At 39.4% G+C, this 18,077-nt stretch overlaps 1 protein-coding gene across 8 annotated transcripts; it reads right to left on the bottom strand.

Moving 5' to 3' along the window:
• Nucleotides 1-468: 468 nt before the first annotated feature.
• LOC131306855 (tRNA-specific adenosine deaminase TAD2) lies at nucleotides 469-17,809 on the bottom strand. Of its 8 annotated transcripts, XR_009194002.1 has the most exons (11): nucleotides 17,557-17,809; nucleotides 17,291-17,423; nucleotides 15,930-15,989; nucleotides 12,446-12,483; nucleotides 9,168-9,234; nucleotides 7,733-7,892; nucleotides 7,548-7,644; nucleotides 6,434-6,601; nucleotides 5,606-5,953; nucleotides 4,233-4,336; nucleotides 1,948-2,000 (listed from the first exon to the last, which is right to left on the bottom strand). XR_009194002.1 is itself a non-coding variant. In XM_058333289.1 (9 exons), the coding sequence occupies exons 3-9, from the start codon at nucleotides 15,987-15,989 to the stop codon at nucleotides 1,963-1,965; spliced, it is 564 nt and encodes a 187-aa protein (XP_058189272.1). In that variant the 5' UTR covers nucleotides 17,291-17,423; nucleotides 17,557-17,806; the 3' UTR covers nucleotides 469-1,962. The 8 variants fall into 8 exon arrangements, 2 of the variants coding, with proteins under 2 accessions (XP_058189272.1, XP_058189269.1); XR_009193999.1 differs by lacking the exons at nucleotides 5,606-5,953; nucleotides 6,434-6,601 and adding an exon at nucleotides 469-1,183 and having other exon boundaries at nucleotides 1,904-2,000; nucleotides 17,557-17,806; XR_009194001.1 differs by lacking the exon at nucleotides 5,606-5,953.
• Nucleotides 17,810-18,077: the final 268 nt, after the last annotated feature.

Here is an 18,077-nt window from a genome sequence, read left to right as displayed (position 1 = left end):
CTTTGCCACCATCACCCCCTCCACTGCCTACCACCATTGCTAGCACCAACCCACCTCTTCACCACAACCATACCACCACCGCCACCACTCCTATCACCATTTAAACCCCGCTTGCTCTCCACCACTGCAACAATCACAATCACCCTTTACATAGCCGTCATCTCTCCACCACCTTCACGACAACACCATCACTCGTTATCGTCATCACTCGTTACCTCACCTTTTCACCTCCACGACTACATCATCACTCGTTATTGACATCGCTAGCTCCACTCCCCTTCACCGCCATCCTTCCACCACCACTACCTCCTCTGCAACAACCAACCACCACCTACAACTATCACGGCTCACCACAACACCACCACATGCATTCACCACCAATAGCACCATGACCACCATCTCTCCCCCACCTTCCATTACTACGACCACCCCACCTCTTCACCAACACTACTACACTTGTCATTGGGAGTACGACAACTGTCGTTGCCATGCTTCCACCACCACCACCTCCGTTACTACCACAACCACCTCTCCACCACTATACCATCTTCTCTCTACCACAACCACATGCAGTCACTACCTCTCCACCACCACCACTTCCACTACAAGCACCACCACCTCTTCACTCAAAACCCAACCAGAATTCCAAATCCCAAAATCTGAAACCCACAATTCACAACCCCGTCAAACCATCTAACTCAACAGTCAACATCGACATAACTCTCTCTCAGCTTAGCTGGGAATTCATTTTAATTGGGCACTGCAAAAAGTACAGGTCAAAAGACAAGCACCGAATGCTAAAATCAAGAGGTGATTAATCAAAACAAGTGAACATCGCTGCTCCAATCTGTTTCCTTATGTAATATTTCAATTCAAGCACCCGAAGGTAAACCCCGGAGGAGTTTACAAGGAAATAAAAAAAAAAAAAAGTGTTGATGACAACAAAGAATAAACCAGGTGAAGCAAAAACATGGAGAGGTCAGCGGCTCGATAGCTTAATCTATATCTTGATCATTTTGCCGAAAGTTCCAAAGCCTCCGATGATATCTGGTTTGTAAATCTGACCTTTGAACTTGTAAAGCTCAAGAGCATATGATACAAAACAAAAACCAGGGAGTTTGCCTCTTTCGCATTCAAAGATTGTGAAACAGTATTCTGGCATGATCCAATCTTTAGCAGACTGCTGAGGCCTCACCCATACGATACAATGAACTTAAGAGTGCCAAGATTGTAAACACAGTGCCAAATAAGCATAATAGGAGGACTTCAATTTTTAATTTCGATAAATCAGGTGTTTGCGCCAGAAGTTTACCGATATAGAGAACTTTATTGATATAACTAAAAGTTGCACAAGAATTTGGGACATAATTAAATACAAATCCACTCAAAAGAAATTCAGTTGTGGATTGTCAGGAACCTAAGAAAATCAAAAAAGGGAAAACTAAGGCTTTTTCTCCCAAATATGAAAATGGCCTAAACTACCCTCCAATCGGGTTTTCTTCGTTTATTATTTTTTCCCATGCAATATGGCCTTTCATGACCCCAAATCCCCAACTGCAGAGCTACTTCGTTATGTCATTTAGACCAGAGATTACCCTATGAATGAGAGGCTCTAAAAGTAGTCGGGTCTAGCCATGAACCCATAAGTTTGTTAATAAAAATTTGCTTAGGCAGTAACAAACACTAGCAATAATTGGAGGGACAATTTGTTGCCTAATTACGGTTCCATATTGGTTTTACCACGGGAACTTAACTTCCCAAGCAGTGTTTCTAACATCCATGACGTTGTCTCACTTCAGCTGTGAAACATAACCTGAATAGTCCCAAGATGACCAGAGACATGTAATTACAGAGTTTAAGGCAGAAAATGAGAATAAATGCGTGATACAAACTGGAACATGACGTATGGAGGTACCTCTTTTCATTAGAAGGGGAACGACCTCCATAGAAAAATATTCCATTTCACACCCTCTGAACTGGTGGCCTGTGAGGTTTTGGAGCTGAAATGCACAACACAACAAAAATAAGTGTAAATAAACTGTTTTCAAAATGCAAAACTAAGTGCATGTTATGCAGCTTGCCCCGTCATTTTTATGTGGAAATCTAATCCAATTGAATGCAAAATTTAAGGACCACTGCACACTAATTTCTTTTTGAAAAGGTCCTTTGGAGTTTCAGAACATTGTTGAGATGTTTTACATGCCACTTTTCTCATTATGGTAGAAACTTCCAGTTCTTAGTATCTAAAAGTACAGCAGTAACTCCCCAAATTGAAACAAAATCAAGGAGCTCAGGGGATCCTAAACAATGAAGCATAACACTTAGATCTCTCTCCCCAATTACAATAGTGTGTAAAGTAGTGCAAAGCGAATGCACCAAATTTAGAAATTGCCAATCAGGACGGATAAACACTTTGCCATGAGGTTGACACCCAAGGCATACAATGAAACCAAGATACTTTCTTCACAAGAGACGCATATATCAGTTCAGGATGATATTATATAGTCAGCAAGTAATGACACAATATCAAATCTAGAAGTAGTACTCACAAGAGAGAACCTAAAAATCAACCAGATCCAGATTCGGGTGGAGTACTCTTTGACCTATTCCAGATACACAATTCTACAACCAAGCCATAGCAGTCTTCCCTCAAATTACGAATCACTTGTACACTTGTACCATGTAATTAGTTTCTCTCATTGTATCTTCTATCCGTGCTACACCTATCATTCAAAGGTCTTCATTTCTGATTTTATCTCCCAAGTTTATCACACATCCATCTCAACATTCTCATTTCATTTTCAACTACACATCTTACTTGCATGTTTCTTAGTAGCCCAACACTTCATGCCATATAACATATAGTTGGTCTGCAGGTAGTATGGTACAACTTCCCTTCAACTTTGTGGGTATCTTGAGGTCACACAACACTCCTAAAGCGTTCCGCCACTTGATCCATCCAACTTGTATTCTATGTGTTACAGCCAAAATCCTTAAAATAATCGCTTCTTGGTAATTCCTGATTTTGGAGGGTCAGTCAACGGTAGCACTTTGATGACCTCTAAACTTACAGTTCATGTACTCCTTTTTACTCCTACTGGTCCTAAATCATTTTGACTCCATTGCTTCTCTACAAGTTTTTAATTTAGCATTAAAACATTTCACAATTTTATCTACCATGACAATATCGTCCGCAAGCGACGTACAACAAGGCCATTTATGTCCACTACCCTTCTCACGGAGCCATACGTGGACATTACAGTTTACACCATGGGATAGCATCCTGAATATGTCTATTCAATTTAACCACAACTAAGGAAAAGAGTTTAGGGCTAGAAGCAAACCACCGCTCTTGATGTAATCCTACTGTGGTTGGGGATTCACTTGTTTTCCTTTTGGGGATCTAATAGTAGTGATAGAACCTCCATACATGTCCTTAATCACATCAATATACCCTTTTGTCACACCCTTCCTCCGCAAAACCCACCATATAACATCTCTAGGCACCTTATTGTATGTTTTTTCCAAGTTCATGAAAGCCATGTCAAAGTCCTTTTACTCTCTTTACTTCTCAGCTAATCCACTTAACAAGTAGATTGCTTCCATAGTTGATATACCATGCGCCCACATTGATTCTCCGATACCATTGTCATCATTCATAGGCAATGCTCAAAACTATTTCTCACAACTTCATTTTATAGCTCATCAATTTACTACCTCTATAATAATTGCAACTTTGAAGTATCAGAATCATATGAACCAATGGCAACATCGTTCATACCGAATTCTGAAATTGAACAAAGGAGATTGCAATGACTCGTGCTTAATCCGACTCTACGAACCTTTTATTTTCCAAAAAAAAAAGGAACTAACTTTTGGCTTCTTTATTTACAGCTTTTTTTTTATCAGATTCTTTATTTAAAGTACAATGCTAATAAAAGTGGTTTCAATAACTACAAAGAAGATTCTATATGGTTTAATTATGAGCTACAAAGTCGTAGATCTAAACCAATGGCAACATTGTTCTTACCAAATCATGAAATCCACAGGAGATTGCACTGACTTGGGCTTAATCGACACTAGGAAACTTTTACTTTCCACGAAAAAAGGAACTACCTTTAAGTTTCTTTGTTTACAACTAACAATGCTACTAGAAGTGGTTTAAAAAACTACACAGAAGCTTCTACATTATTTTCCTATGTGGTCATCAAAATTGTATTGGAAACGCATACCATTGGGGTTCCCTTGCTCATAGAAGCTTCGTAACAGAGACACTGCTTCTGATGCCATTATTCCTCCAGTGCATTTAAAACCTCTTTGCCGTACTTCACCACCACTGCACCAAAAACTAGATAATTAATCACAGACAAAGAAAAAATACAGAGAAAGCCATTAAGTTGAATCACATGCAGCACTAACCGGACACCAAATACAACCTTAACCTAGTATACTCCAGATAGCTTCAGAGAATAACACAAGGCTCTTTATTGAGAGATACATTCCTGATTCAAAAGGTTAACTATAACACCTTACAATAGCTTGGCCCTGGAGATGTAGCCACAGAAGTCAATCAATTCGGTCTTTGTTTGCTTCAGACATACTCCCTCTGTCCTTTTCTGTTTGTCTATCTTTCCTAATTAGGATGTCCCAAATTACATGTCGACTATGAGTCAAAGCCTAACTGTATGTTTGGTTTGCTTTTTGAAAAAAAAATTCCAACTCAAATTTAGTCATTACCCCTACTTTCAATCATTACTCTCATTTCTCTCTCCACTCATTACCCTATCTCCAATCATTGTTATCATTTCTCTCTCTATCTCTCTCCACTCATTACCGTAATTTCTCTCTTCACTCATTACCCAAAAAACCAAACTCAAAAATTCTCAAAAACCCATTCAAACACAGCATAAATGTTTTGATGTCAAAACCATCCATTACATTTTTTGTTATGAAATTTGAATACTTTTCGAAGTGGAGAAAAGGGGGCATTATAGGAAACCAATGCCCTAAGTCATGTTTGAGTGCATAAAAATGCATGTCCCCTTGAAAAGTTGGAACTCCCAAAGCTGACGAAGGTTGTGGTATAGAGATAGGCTTACTGAATGGGAATGGTTGTGCCAACTGGTTGTGTGCTTTGTAAGAAAATTGTTACCAAGGGGTTGAATCTCATGGGCACCTTTTCTTTGATTGTTGTTATTTGGAAAGTATTCGGGCTGATTTGCTGGATAGAAATCTAATTCAAAGGTGTCCAAAGTGCTGGGATTATGAGTTGGATTGGGCTATCAAGCACTGCAAGGGGAAAAGGGATTCAGCACTTCTTTGTATAAACTTTCCATTGCTGCTGCTTTATACCAAATTTGGCTTGAATGGAATGCTCAAATAGAAATGTCGTAATCCTGAGTTGGTTGTGAGAGTCATTGTTGCGAGGGTAAAGATAGAGTTTGTTCTTGGGACAAAGTGCCTTATGTTAATGAAAAAATACAGTATGATCGGCGAATCCAGAATACAACTTCATTGGCCACAAAATATAGATTACATAAATCAAATATGAAATCCAAACGAAGCCCTATAAACAAGTCTCCTCAAAACAGATTCAACGCCTCACCAATGGGTGTTGGAGGTTGACCTGCATTCTATCTCCCAGGATAGAACGGCTAAACCACAATCGTTGGAACACCTCGAAGGCCGCCTTAGCGAACTCAACTTACGTCTGCCTCTCTCTCACACAAGAACAATATACTAATGAAGCGTTGAGGATTCGTGGAACTGGTAAAGAAACAAGAACTGGGATGCTCAATTTATACACCACAGGAGGGTCCTTTGAAGTGCTCTAACATTGAAAGCACCTCGTCAACAGGGGGAAAACCAAGTGGCCCTTCATGAATACAGGATAATCAAAAGGTTTCAGGAAAACCAAAAGCTTCTCCCATATCTTGCACCACATTAGATGAATCTGGAAACATGTCCGAATACGATGAACGTGAGAGACCTTCCGGTTGCCTGTTGAGACCTTCTGGATGCCCAACTTCATTCACCATTACTCCAATATTTCTTACATCTTATTCCTTTGAGCATAATATGTTGTGTAGGACTTCAAATATTTCTCCTTGTATTTTCAGTAGAAGTTTTGGAGATGTTTAGCTGAGGTTTGTTTGTTTGCCTATGGGTATGCCCTGGGATTGTTGAGCTTTCTTGTGGTGGTTATAAAATTTTAACTTACCCAAAAAAAAGGTTTGTCGGATAGAGGGAGTACTTCAAAAGCAGTAAGATCCCAAATTGCTGCAGTCATAGATGGTTTGGAACTATAATCTATTCTTATTTACCGCATGTTGCAGCATATTTCATACACCATGCAACACAACTATAATGACAAAATAATCCATGTTCTTAGGAGACAATGCTTGTGGAAAGGATAGTTCCACTGGTGGCCCACCTGGATTTGCCTAATTTTCTCCCCGTTCCAACTATACAAAAGAGTTAAACCCCATCAGCATTACCAATCCATGTCCAGTTTGGTGCCTTGACTAGTATAAAGAGTGTTCCCCACAGTAATCCTCCATTCGCCTGACACCTAAGAAAAGATAGCTCAACAGCAGTGACCCTGGATTAATGACCATGGATGATCCTCCATTATCAAGATAGCTCTTGATAGGATTGAAAAATATATTTCTAAACCATTACTGACTAAATGACCCCATGGAAAAATTTCATAGAAGGCTGGAAATTGAAGCAAAGAAGCCCACAGTACAGCACCAAAAAGGAATTACCAAACTAGGCTTGAATAAAGCCTTAAAAGAACAAAAACAGCTAAAGCATAAAATCAGCTCCCCAGGCAAGTTTATTTTTTCTTTTTTGATATGAAACTCCCTTGGCAAGTTCTATTGAGACCGTCTCCACTTCAGAAGACTAAGTTAGCCCTCGATTACGTTTCTCTTTCTCATTTATTTCTTTTCAGACTTTATTCCAAAGAATAGGTGGCGATCTTTGTACACAAGAGAAGTTTTGTTAACCAGCTTGGGTTCACTTCTCAGTACGTTTAAGGAGTTAGATCATGACATAAAACAGCCTTCCAGCTAGCTGTTAGATGAAAGTCCAAGGCACAGAATTGTGAAATTTTTACCCAATAAAATCCTCTTTACAAGTGCTGGAACTGCAAGTATGTTGAAGAAGAGGATAGAAAAACCCTAAGGCAAAAGAATAAAAACCTTGGTGTGAGAATCACTCTCCATACAATGAGCCCTTCGTGTTTAACTGGTATATTGGGATCCCAAGACTTTTTCTGCCAAATCCCTCTCAAGTTTACCATTTAGAGCTACATAACCGTGTCCCCTAAGATGATACTTTATCACTTCATTTGATTATTGGACAAGCAGCCATTCTTAAGATGATCTTTTGACTGATTTGTGTTACTCCATTTAAAGTGAGAAGATGCCACTAAAGCATTATTCAGAAGTTTCAAACTATTGTCTTATCATATCTTTCAGAAAATTGCCAAGAAGAAAGAAATTGACACAAACTTGCACCCTATATTAGGCATAGAGATAAACCTAATGAGTGGTTCAGAGCTACTTGAATGCAAGGACAATATTGATCCACACCCTCCGAATTTATCATTTGCACAGCCATAGTATACCTCCTTTACACCTAGACAGGAAAATACCACGAGTCAGAGACAATCCCAAAGAAAAAGAGTACACAAAATTTCAGTACAAGGACAACAGAATGAGCATACCCAGAATCGACAATGCAGCCGCACACATAATACATGGTTCACATGTAACATAAAGGGCACATTTTGCAAATTTTTCAGCAACTTCTGCCGCTGATAGTCCGTTTTGATGCCACTGCTCAAGAAGAATATCAATACCTTCCATCTCGGCGTGTCTTGTAGCCTGCATTCAACTTACCAGAAAACTAAATTGCAAAATCAAACGACACAACCAACTAAAAAGAATATAGTATTCCAGATCATCAATACCCATCCAGAATAATTCATTAGTCAATTGCAAAAGTCAACAATCAGTTATCCAAACAACAAAATGGAGGTACACCAAACTAGTATGTCACTTCAGCCAGGGGTACACACCAAACCAAATAATACTTGTACCACTATGAAATAGGATCAAATAAAGGAACATATTGCACAAAAAAGATGCAACTTTCTATGGTTGCAAATAAGTACCTAAGTAGGTTTCAATAAAGAGAATATACACTGAATTCACAAAGTTCCAGTAACAGAGATATCAGAGCATGAACATAAAAACACAAAACAAGAAATTCTAGAAGGAGGCCACGATTTTATTAAACTATGAGTAACAGTTAAGAACACATTTATTCTGCAACTATGCCACACATTACAGGTACCAATGAAGTAGTCAACCATAAAAAGGACGAGTAAAAAGGCCACAGGCATAAGTACAAGGTACTAGAGATGAAAATTTTGTAGGACAACAGAAAATAAGAGGTACTCCTGAATAAGGTTAATGTTGGGATCCAATGAGTGAGAGGAAGGCTTTGAGAATCTTGGGGAAACAGCTGAAAATAAATCATCACTTCTCTCATTCTTGAACATTCTGCCGGATAGATAATGGTGAAGCTTGAATGGAGGGCACAAGTGTTTTTGACTTACGACACTACGTACTTATTTACTTAACTTAAAATAATTACACATCCACAAAATCTACCTTACTATTGAGCACCCTACCCCAACTTCTTAAAGTTGCATTTTGACCTTCTAACATTTTCTAGAACTAAAACATTGAAGGAAACAGGAGATTCACAATTGCATAAATTACCGCTCCTAATGGAGTTATTGATGTGGTAGCTTCTCCTTAAACTAGACTTGATAATATTTTGCAGTTTGCACCCCTCTGAACAAAAAGAGCAAAGGATAAAGAGGAGACTAGGATACAGTGACGGTGTCAAGAACTACAGTAAAATAACTAATATCACACAAGAAGACCAGATGTTAACTTCATTCATACATGACTGTGATTATCCAATGGTTAGAGTTTATAGACCGGACTAAACAAACAGGCTTTTCTTCTTTCCCCAGCATGTGGGCAGAGGTAGAGGCATGCAAAAAAACATTTTGTGATCTGGGGACAAACAATCTGAATAAACCACATAAAGAGAGGTGAAATGAGAAAAAAAGAAGATGAGCATACATTACGTGTCTCTGTTGTCCGATTTCTTCCCGAAGCAATAACCTCCCCATCCTCGACAATCACACAGCTGCCCAATTCAAAATCAATAAAAGATGTTGAGAGAAGTAAAATACCTATACACAGTTACAATACCGTATCATGCAATAATACCAACATTCACAAACACAACCTGAGCGATCTTCTCATGAAGTTGCACATTTCATATATAAAACTAAGAAAACAAGGCCTTGTTCCAATGAATTGCAGTTGGTTCCAGGGTTTACTATAGCTTCTGCAACATATTTATCTCTAATGGTAGAATAGTCTCCGTAACATATTTATCTCTAATGGTAGAATAGTCACAAAATTCAAAAAATAACATCAACAGGGTATATGAAACTCATAACTTGAAGTTGCGTAAAATTCTTGGTGGACAATTAACATTCGCTGCGAAGGAAAATAAGCAAGATATTATCCTATGGCACTACGCTTGTCAGTGGACAGGATTTATGCCTAAGCAGTAGTCTCGGAGCCTTAAGCAACCGAGGAAAAACTTAGTTGCAAACATATCAGCAAGAGTTAGACAGCTTTGAAGCAAAATAAATACATACACAGGGAGCTTGGCAAATGCTCATACTATAGACACCCTATTCTGGACTGTCCAGATTAATTTACTTACGGTCTTTGATTCCCCAATGATGATTAAGGTCAAGGACATCTCGAGATTGTTGGTATGTTTGAGCTTTGAGCGTTCCGAACCTCATTCAAACCCTTTCGAAATCCCTTTTCAGATCCTTCAAGCCACAGCCAAATGGCTTCAGCAAAACCCTACTGGCTTACACTGGTACTGTGCTGGTGTGCGCTGGTAAACTGCCACGTGTCAGTCATCGACCGTTGACTCAGTTGCCACTGGCGCACGCAGGTATAGGGTTGGCGTACGCCAGTCAAAACCAATCAAATGTCACTATTCAACCACGTGCACAAGACTTTTGCGGCCACCCTAGTACACTAAATAGTCTCCTGATGATTATGGATGTACCGGATGTTCCCCCCTCTCCTACAACCCCTTTCATGCAAGTCACATGCATTTAATGCTTGGGAGGCTCCCTCTCTAACTCAACCAGCCATCTCAGATGGTTACCACACCCCTTCTCTCACCCCTTTGGCCTATAAATACCCCCTTGCATTTATATGCAAGGGGTTACACTCATAAAGATCTCTCAAGTTTCTTTCTTCTCTTTAGCCTCTTGCTCTCTCTCGTCTTTCATCCATTGAAAGAGTAAGAAAGAGGTCATTCCATACACCTTTCACACCCAAACACTCATCATCCATCCATCAAACCTCAAGCTCAAGCTCAAGCTCAAACATTCTATCAAACTCAATCCAAAGATATAACACCTTTTATTCTGTAATCTGTCCTGACCCCTGAGGGGGGCTGACAGGGTCAAGGCTGGTAATCAATACCAGTCATAGCCCTAAAGCTGGCAAGGTTTCAACGATCGTGTATAGCAATCAGTGGCGCATGCCAGTAACATCAAGCCGTACGCCAGTCATGGCTGTATGTGCAGCACTGGCGTGTGGATCACTGATCAGCTATTTTCTGTTTGCTTTCTATTTTCATCACCTTATTGCATGCCAAGAACCAATTTACAACTTTCTGTATTTTAAATACCGTGTAGTTGTAGTATCCAATATTTGTTTATATCTGCTTTGGAATGCCTCTGGGATCTTTCTGGTCATGTTCCAGAGCCCAGAAGATGTGAAGCCAAGCACTGGATAGAAGGTGTCACTGGCGTACGGCTTTCACTTACTGGCGTACGGCAGTGAGATCAAACCCCGTGGTTGGCCCTTGCATGGCATCAGGCCTCGGCCTATATTTATTTCCCCACATTGTTTATGGGGTACTCTTTTCATTTTATTTCCTTAGATCTATTCCTGCTATCTATATTTGTATATATCCTGTTATATAAATTGCGTGGTTTGTCCTAGGTGTGCACTGGTCCTTTCCAGAACTCAGAGGGTTGAGAATAGAAGCTGTGAGTTTAGGTCTACCGGCGCACGCCAGTCTTGGTGTGACGTACGCAGGTCACTTCTGTATGCAGTGGCATGGCCACTGCATACAGGTTTCTTCCTGCGTAGATCATTCCAGATCAGTGTGTTCCAGTTTATCTAAAATGCTCACAGGTGCTTGTTCTCAATCTATTATTTTTGTTTCAATAAGAGCATACATACCATTTTGTCACATAAATGCAACTTGTTACAATTTTAATCCTCTTTAACTGTTCCCCACCCTAATTGGCCAAAAAGAGATTAATGAGAGAAAAATGCAAATGTTTTACAAAATGCCCGAGTAGAGACCGATCTCCGGATTGGGCGAGAGGGGTGCCATAAAACCCTTCCCCACTCGTAGCCTGGCTCCCGAACCTCAGATATCAAAGGTGACGATGGTTCAGTCTACAAGCCTTTTTCAAATCAAACAACGTAGCAAACACTACAAGTTCGGTTCCTTGAGTACATACCGCGAAACCCGAGTGGCGACTCTGAATATCAACAAAAAAAAAAGAAAAGAACATGACAGAAATGACAGGAAAAAAAGGGATAAGACATGCGGAAGGAAGCAAAAAGCCTTTTCTATAAGGAAGACCGAATATTGCAATGATGTGGACAAAATCACACATAACAGGGAAAGCGACATTATTTCACCCTTCCTTGAAAAACAGGGAAGAAGGCATCCAGATTTTCTAGCAAACAAAAACTAAGCAAAAGATCAGTTCATGTATCATTACAAGCCCCAATCACGCATCAACCTGGAAGAGCAAAAACTAACACGGAATCCCAGTAGTACTTCCATGGTCCAAATTTAAGTGAGAATCAAAAGGGAAAATCATGTTTCAATCATTCAACAGCTATTTTGTCACTTTCTGCAGAAATTTAATACGCCAATCACGGGTCTCTAGGCTGTTCACCAGACAAAAACTAATGCTCAATTGTCTATCTTTCCAACAAACAGCAGAGACAAATCAAATAACCTAATGTTGATTTGGAACATTGCCTTCATCTTCGAAGTTGGTTAGTAATCTAATATGAAAGTAGGTTCAAAACTAATGAAATAACTAATTTCTTGCACAATAATTGAAATTTGTTTGACAGAATTTGGTAGAGGAGTGCCAAACTTTTAACAGGAGCAACTCAAATTAACCTATAAACAAAAAGACTACAAACAATGTATGAGTCTGGAGGCACAATAAAAGTAAAATTGCTTGATAACAATTTCTCAACAGGACCATTGAAAAGCTTACCCCACAGGTACTTCGAGGCTATCCAAGGCAACCTTCGCCTGGCAAAAGAGAAGGTAGAAAGTGTTGAAAACAAAAACCACCACCAAGATGAGAGGGCACAATCACAAACTTTGACAATCCAGACAGGAAAAGAAAGCACGTGATGATACAATACGCATGATGCTTTTAAACACTACTTGATCTTAGAAGGCAATGCCTCATTCGAAGGCGAAGACAAACAAACTATAGCAGCATGTGATCACTAAAGCTCCACTTGAAGATTGACTACCCACCAAAAGAGCTAAAGCTCACACGAAGATCCAATCTAGTTGTCTATACTTGACCAACTGTTTGTACAAAATGAAAAGCGTGATGAGGGTCCAGCTGCAAAGAGATGCAAGTAGATAAATATACAGCAGATCATGGGCGAACTAGAGAGAATTTTTTTTTTTTTTGGAGTCTTAAATCTTAATATACTGCAGATCATGGCCTTGCAACCAAATTAACAGGCTTTGTGGAAAATTGCGTATGCCTAGTAGACAATAAAAAAAGGCCTTGAACCAGTTTGACAGGCCTAACAGCAAATTCTCGCTGTGGAGATTACAGCAGACCTTCCTGTTAGACTTGTCCCACATCGCTCCTCTAAGTCACCCAAGCTTGGTTAATAAATTCTAGAGGTTACTCCACCTATTGCCAATTGGTTTTAGGTTGGAACCCTCCAAGAAATCTAACATGGTATCAGAGCTAGGTCTTGGGTGGCCTCACCTCGCGTGGGAAAGTCTCTGTCATTTCTGTCGCCCGAGTCAGTCAGTCAGCTCCTGGTCTGTCACCTCCACGTGCATCCGGGCTGCACGTGAGGGGGAGTGTTAGACTTGTCCCACATCGCTCCTCTAAGTCACCCAAGCTTGGTTAATAAATTCTAGAGGTTACTCCACCTATTGCCAATTGGTTTTAGGTTGGAACCCTCCAAGAAATCTAACACTTCCACCATGTTAAGCCTTCTCACGAGCCTGACATTTTAGCAACCCTTACAGCAAATTTGTTTAAGGAAATTAGACAGACCTTTCTGCAAATTAAGCAGGCCATGAAGCGAGTATGACATAACTTGAGACTCCAGAAGGCGACCTAAGGAGAGCCTCCTATTCGCCTAGAGCCTGGAGTGCACCCACAAAGCTCTGATGGAGCCTGAAGGCCACGGGGTAATCACGTTGTGGAATACTACACGACACTACCATAGTACCATGTAGTAATGACCAGTGGACAGTCCTGGTGTAGAACACATGGAAAACATGCAAAATGGAGCATTAATCAATGAGGCAAGGTTATAGGTAGTGACAAGATTACCTAACGAACATCTTAAATACAAAGAACACATGAAATAGTAGGCCACATGGTAGCTGAAGGTAGCTCAGTTCGAAGGGAAGACATGAATGGTGAAGGCGGGTCTTCAAATTGGGAATTGTGGTGCTATAAAGAATGGTACACATTGCACAAAGATATAATCCAATCAGTTGAGGAAGTGGGAGATGTAATGAGAACATGGGTTCATGATAGCTAAGGAGGCCATATAATCATACGAGATGGACACCTTGTAGACTCCCTTCTCCAATCAAAAACTCAACTTCTTCATTTAATTAACACAAACTCAATCGCTGTTATTTCTGGTTATTCCATTCTAGTACATTTTGGCTACAGCTTGGTTATTAGCTTAGTACCAGTATCCTTATCTTTTGAGTGCCTCTAGTATTCCAGACTCTTTCCATTCATCAATGTCCTTTCTTTTTATAATCCAGAACCATAGGCGGTTGCAAGATTCTAATCTAAAGTGGCGAACGTATATGGGGTCCTTGACATTAATTTTCTGAACTCTTTTGGGATGGCAAACCCATATAATACCAACTTATATAGTATAGGAGTACCTACAATAACACGAGGGTTTGAAAAGATAAGGGGAAGCAGCCCCCTCATTTCATCCCTGTCCAGAATAAATGAGAAAGTACTTATACAAGTTATGCACACAAGCACCTATATGCGGTCTTTGTTCTCTCTTGCTTCACTTCCACGCTCTCTCGACAAGCGAGTACCAAAAAAAAACTCCAATAGATCAGTGGTTGTGCAACTTTGTCACATATTCATTCAGCCCTTGCACTTTCTCCTGTCCTATATCTGTGGGAAGCCATCCCTATCTGAGTTCACCAGGGATGAGCCCTCCCTTTGCCCATACGTGGGTGCCCAATTTGACCTTACCGAGGGGCCACACGACTCGGCTTGAAAACTTTGTAAATTTTTTCCATGAAGCTTCATAATCTTCCCGGTTAGATATCAGATTCACCACTTGAACCAAGGTTGGTCCTGGCATGCCCACGCATGCAAGCTGCATCCACGTACTTTATTTCTTATGGGCAGACAACCACTCATTTCCCTCGTAGCACACTCATTAATGACTGCTTAATATGAAATCGAAGCTTCATAAACCCTAGGTTGATTTTCCTATATTGCAAACTAATGGGACATGGTATTCAACAAAGTACAACTTATGAGAACTTATATCAAAGCCATAGGTGTTAAAGAATCTAAGCATTATAGCCACCAACGATAAATGAGATACTCTATAAGAAAAATATGTGAAAGACAGAAGACTAGTTATGGTTCCTCTTATTTTCTCACAAGAGCACCATCTACAATTTATGATACCGAACTTTATAGCCCAGCGGATGACTAATCCTATGTAATCTTATGAGTCGATATGCAAACAGAGCAAGATATTGCTCTCAGTGCACTCAGCTGTTCCCTTAATAGCGCATGCATGTTCAGCACATCCCTGACCACAAAGCGCAAGTACAAAATGACCAATGAAACTCTAATGAAAAGAGATAGCTGTGAATATTCAAAGAACATGTCAGTCTTCGTATGAAGTGCAAGCTTCCATAGCTAATGACATAAATATAATTCTAACCCCAATTTAGATTACTCCACCTATTATATAATTCACCCATCAAAGTATAATGGAAGCATGGAAATCGTACCGAGTGAAGAAAAGCCAACATGAATTAGATTGTTTAAGTTATAGGGTGAAAGGAGGACCAAAAAAGGGAGACAATCTCACTCAGTAATGAAAATTAAGATGGCATTTGGAGCAAACAGCTTATGTGCGTACTTTGAAATTGCAAGGCGACAAGCCTTTCACGCTAACACTTGGGACAAGGCTCTAGTAAATACGAGCTATGCAACAATATAATTTCAGAAGAATAAGAACAATCATTAGTCTAAATGATGTATCTCCAAAATTTTATCTATATACACCTACAAGCTGATAAATGTCATATTAAAAAAAAGGATGTATCTTTTATCTTGATTTGTTCACTAGTAACATAAGAGTCTTCTAACATTTACGTACCATACTTAATGAATATATAATTAACAAGCAATGCAAAATTGGAGATAACTAAATCAGTTCTGAAAGATAGGCACTAATTTCCCACTTATCAAAATGTCTGTGCGTTACCTGTTGTACTGCAAGCTCCATAAATGCAATAGTTTCCTGTAATTCCGCACATGAGTCCATCTGATCAAATACAAAAGGGAGGTCAATTGACACCGAAGCACGTAAGTGCACGTGCAAATGTGCCAGCACAAACAGACCACGGAGATATTTTCCACAGTCCGCACTGTGCCCCAAAGCCCTATCAAATCTCACAAGAAAAGTGTTACCATAGGGAATTATTGTAATCTTTACTTGTGTATTAAACTCTTCTTATCTTTGCTTATAAATGGACTTTTTCTTTGGTTCTGTGCTTATAAATGGATGATTGATCTACTTTGAATCAATAGAGATACTCCAAAACTTATTGGTTCTCTAGAACAGACAACGTTTCTTATCCTTGGTCCCCAACTACAAACTCCACAAACCAAATTATGCCATTGAAGTTGGCAGATTTGTGATGTTCTATCCTAGGAACATCTAAAGCTTTAATCACGAGGTAATAGGTAAATATATTTTGAATCGAGCTTCTGGAGGTGGATGGATGGGTGAGCGGAGATAATAAAAGAAAAACATTTTAAGATAAATATAAAAGTTTCAAGTGGGTGATACAAATACAAAAAAGGACAAATGTGCCAAAAATCCCTCATATTTACATTTTTTGAGCTCAAGGATAAGCACCTTTTGCAATCAAACATAAGTACAAATGTGCCTATGAAGGTGCCTAAAACCCTAGGGTCCCTATATATGAAAGTTCCTAAAACCCTAGGGTACCCTATGAAAGTGCCTAAAGCACTAAAACCCTATTATAGGAAAGTGCATCCTAAAATCCTATGAAAGTGTCTAAACATGTTTTGGTCTTATGGCTAAAAAACTCAAAGTTGAAAGACCTCAACTGAAAACTATTTTACTGGCATTCTTCCCCTAAATGAAAACTATTTTACCGTCCTTATGGCTAATTTTCCCTAAAAAAAACTTTTTTGATGCTATCCAGAAGTTTTACCAAATCACTTCTTCAATTTCATTTTATATGTATCTCCAAATTAGTTAAGAGTTAAACTATGCTTGCTTTAATCCTGCACTTAAACAGGTCGAAATTGACCAAAATCCAATAAAAAACAAAATACACTATAAATCACCACTATCATTCACCAGCTCAAACAGCCAATAAGTTGTTAATGAACTACTCCCTCCGTCGCAAAATGATGTCCCGTGTGAAAAGACATGCAACTCTTAGATAAACTAAAAAAATTACTACTGCACATGATTTTTCAAGTATTTCTCACCAAATTAAAAAACTAATCATTTCTTCGCACCAAACTAAACTTCTGGATTAGTTCTTTAATTTGGTGAGAAAAAGCTTAGAAAATTATGAACGGAAATACCTTTTTTCTTATCCGGAAAATCCCCTGTCTCTTCGTAGGGCTATCGAAAAGGGACGGAGGGAGTATATAGGATCAACAAGCTCAGTTGGCCAGAGTCATTGCAGTAGGAGTTCAAGGGTTCGCTTCTTTCTTCCTGTGCGAAGCTTTGTCTCTTTATTCACAGTGCTTGTAAGAGATATTGTTCGATTTTCTCATTATACAGACTGATGTAATTGCTATGAATTTACCGGTAATGATCAAGAAAAGAACAATACAGAAACACATACACTTGCAGCAGCAAAATCGGCACCGAATCGGAGAAAAGTGACAGCGGGATTGGGTACAACCCCCGAGAGAACTAAGCCCCGCAGGTATGACCGGCAAGAGAACTTATACCGGGAAAGTGATGGTTCGCCGGAGATTGTAACCGGTGGCGGTGCTGGGGCTGCGCGGCCGATGGCAAAAGAGGAGGAACTAGTATTTGTGTAGAGGGTGATTTCGTCCAAATAATTGGGATTTTCGGTAGAGTCTACCGGCCCGTTTTGGACCTTGTTCCACTAATGTATTTATTTTTTAAAAAATAGTATTAATATTTATTTTTTAAATTAAAAATAATACATTATAAGAAATCTAGCGAATAGTCCGTGCCTATGGTATTGCCCACTCCAATTATGGAAATCAATTCATTATTGTATAGTACTATTTATTCCACTTTGGCACGAAAGAGAATTACTTGAGAGAAAAAGAGAGGTGTTTTGAAATTTAAATAAACGTTTTTGGAAAAATTAGTACAGGAGGAGAGGAGACA

This window comes from Rhododendron vialii, chromosome 1a (assembly GCF_030253575.1).
Source record: "Rhododendron vialii isolate Sample 1 chromosome 1a, ASM3025357v1".
NCBI classification, from domain to species: Eukaryota; Viridiplantae; Streptophyta; class Magnoliopsida; order Ericales; family Ericaceae; genus Rhododendron; species Rhododendron vialii.
This window is presented reverse-complemented; position numbering and strand designations above follow the sequence as displayed.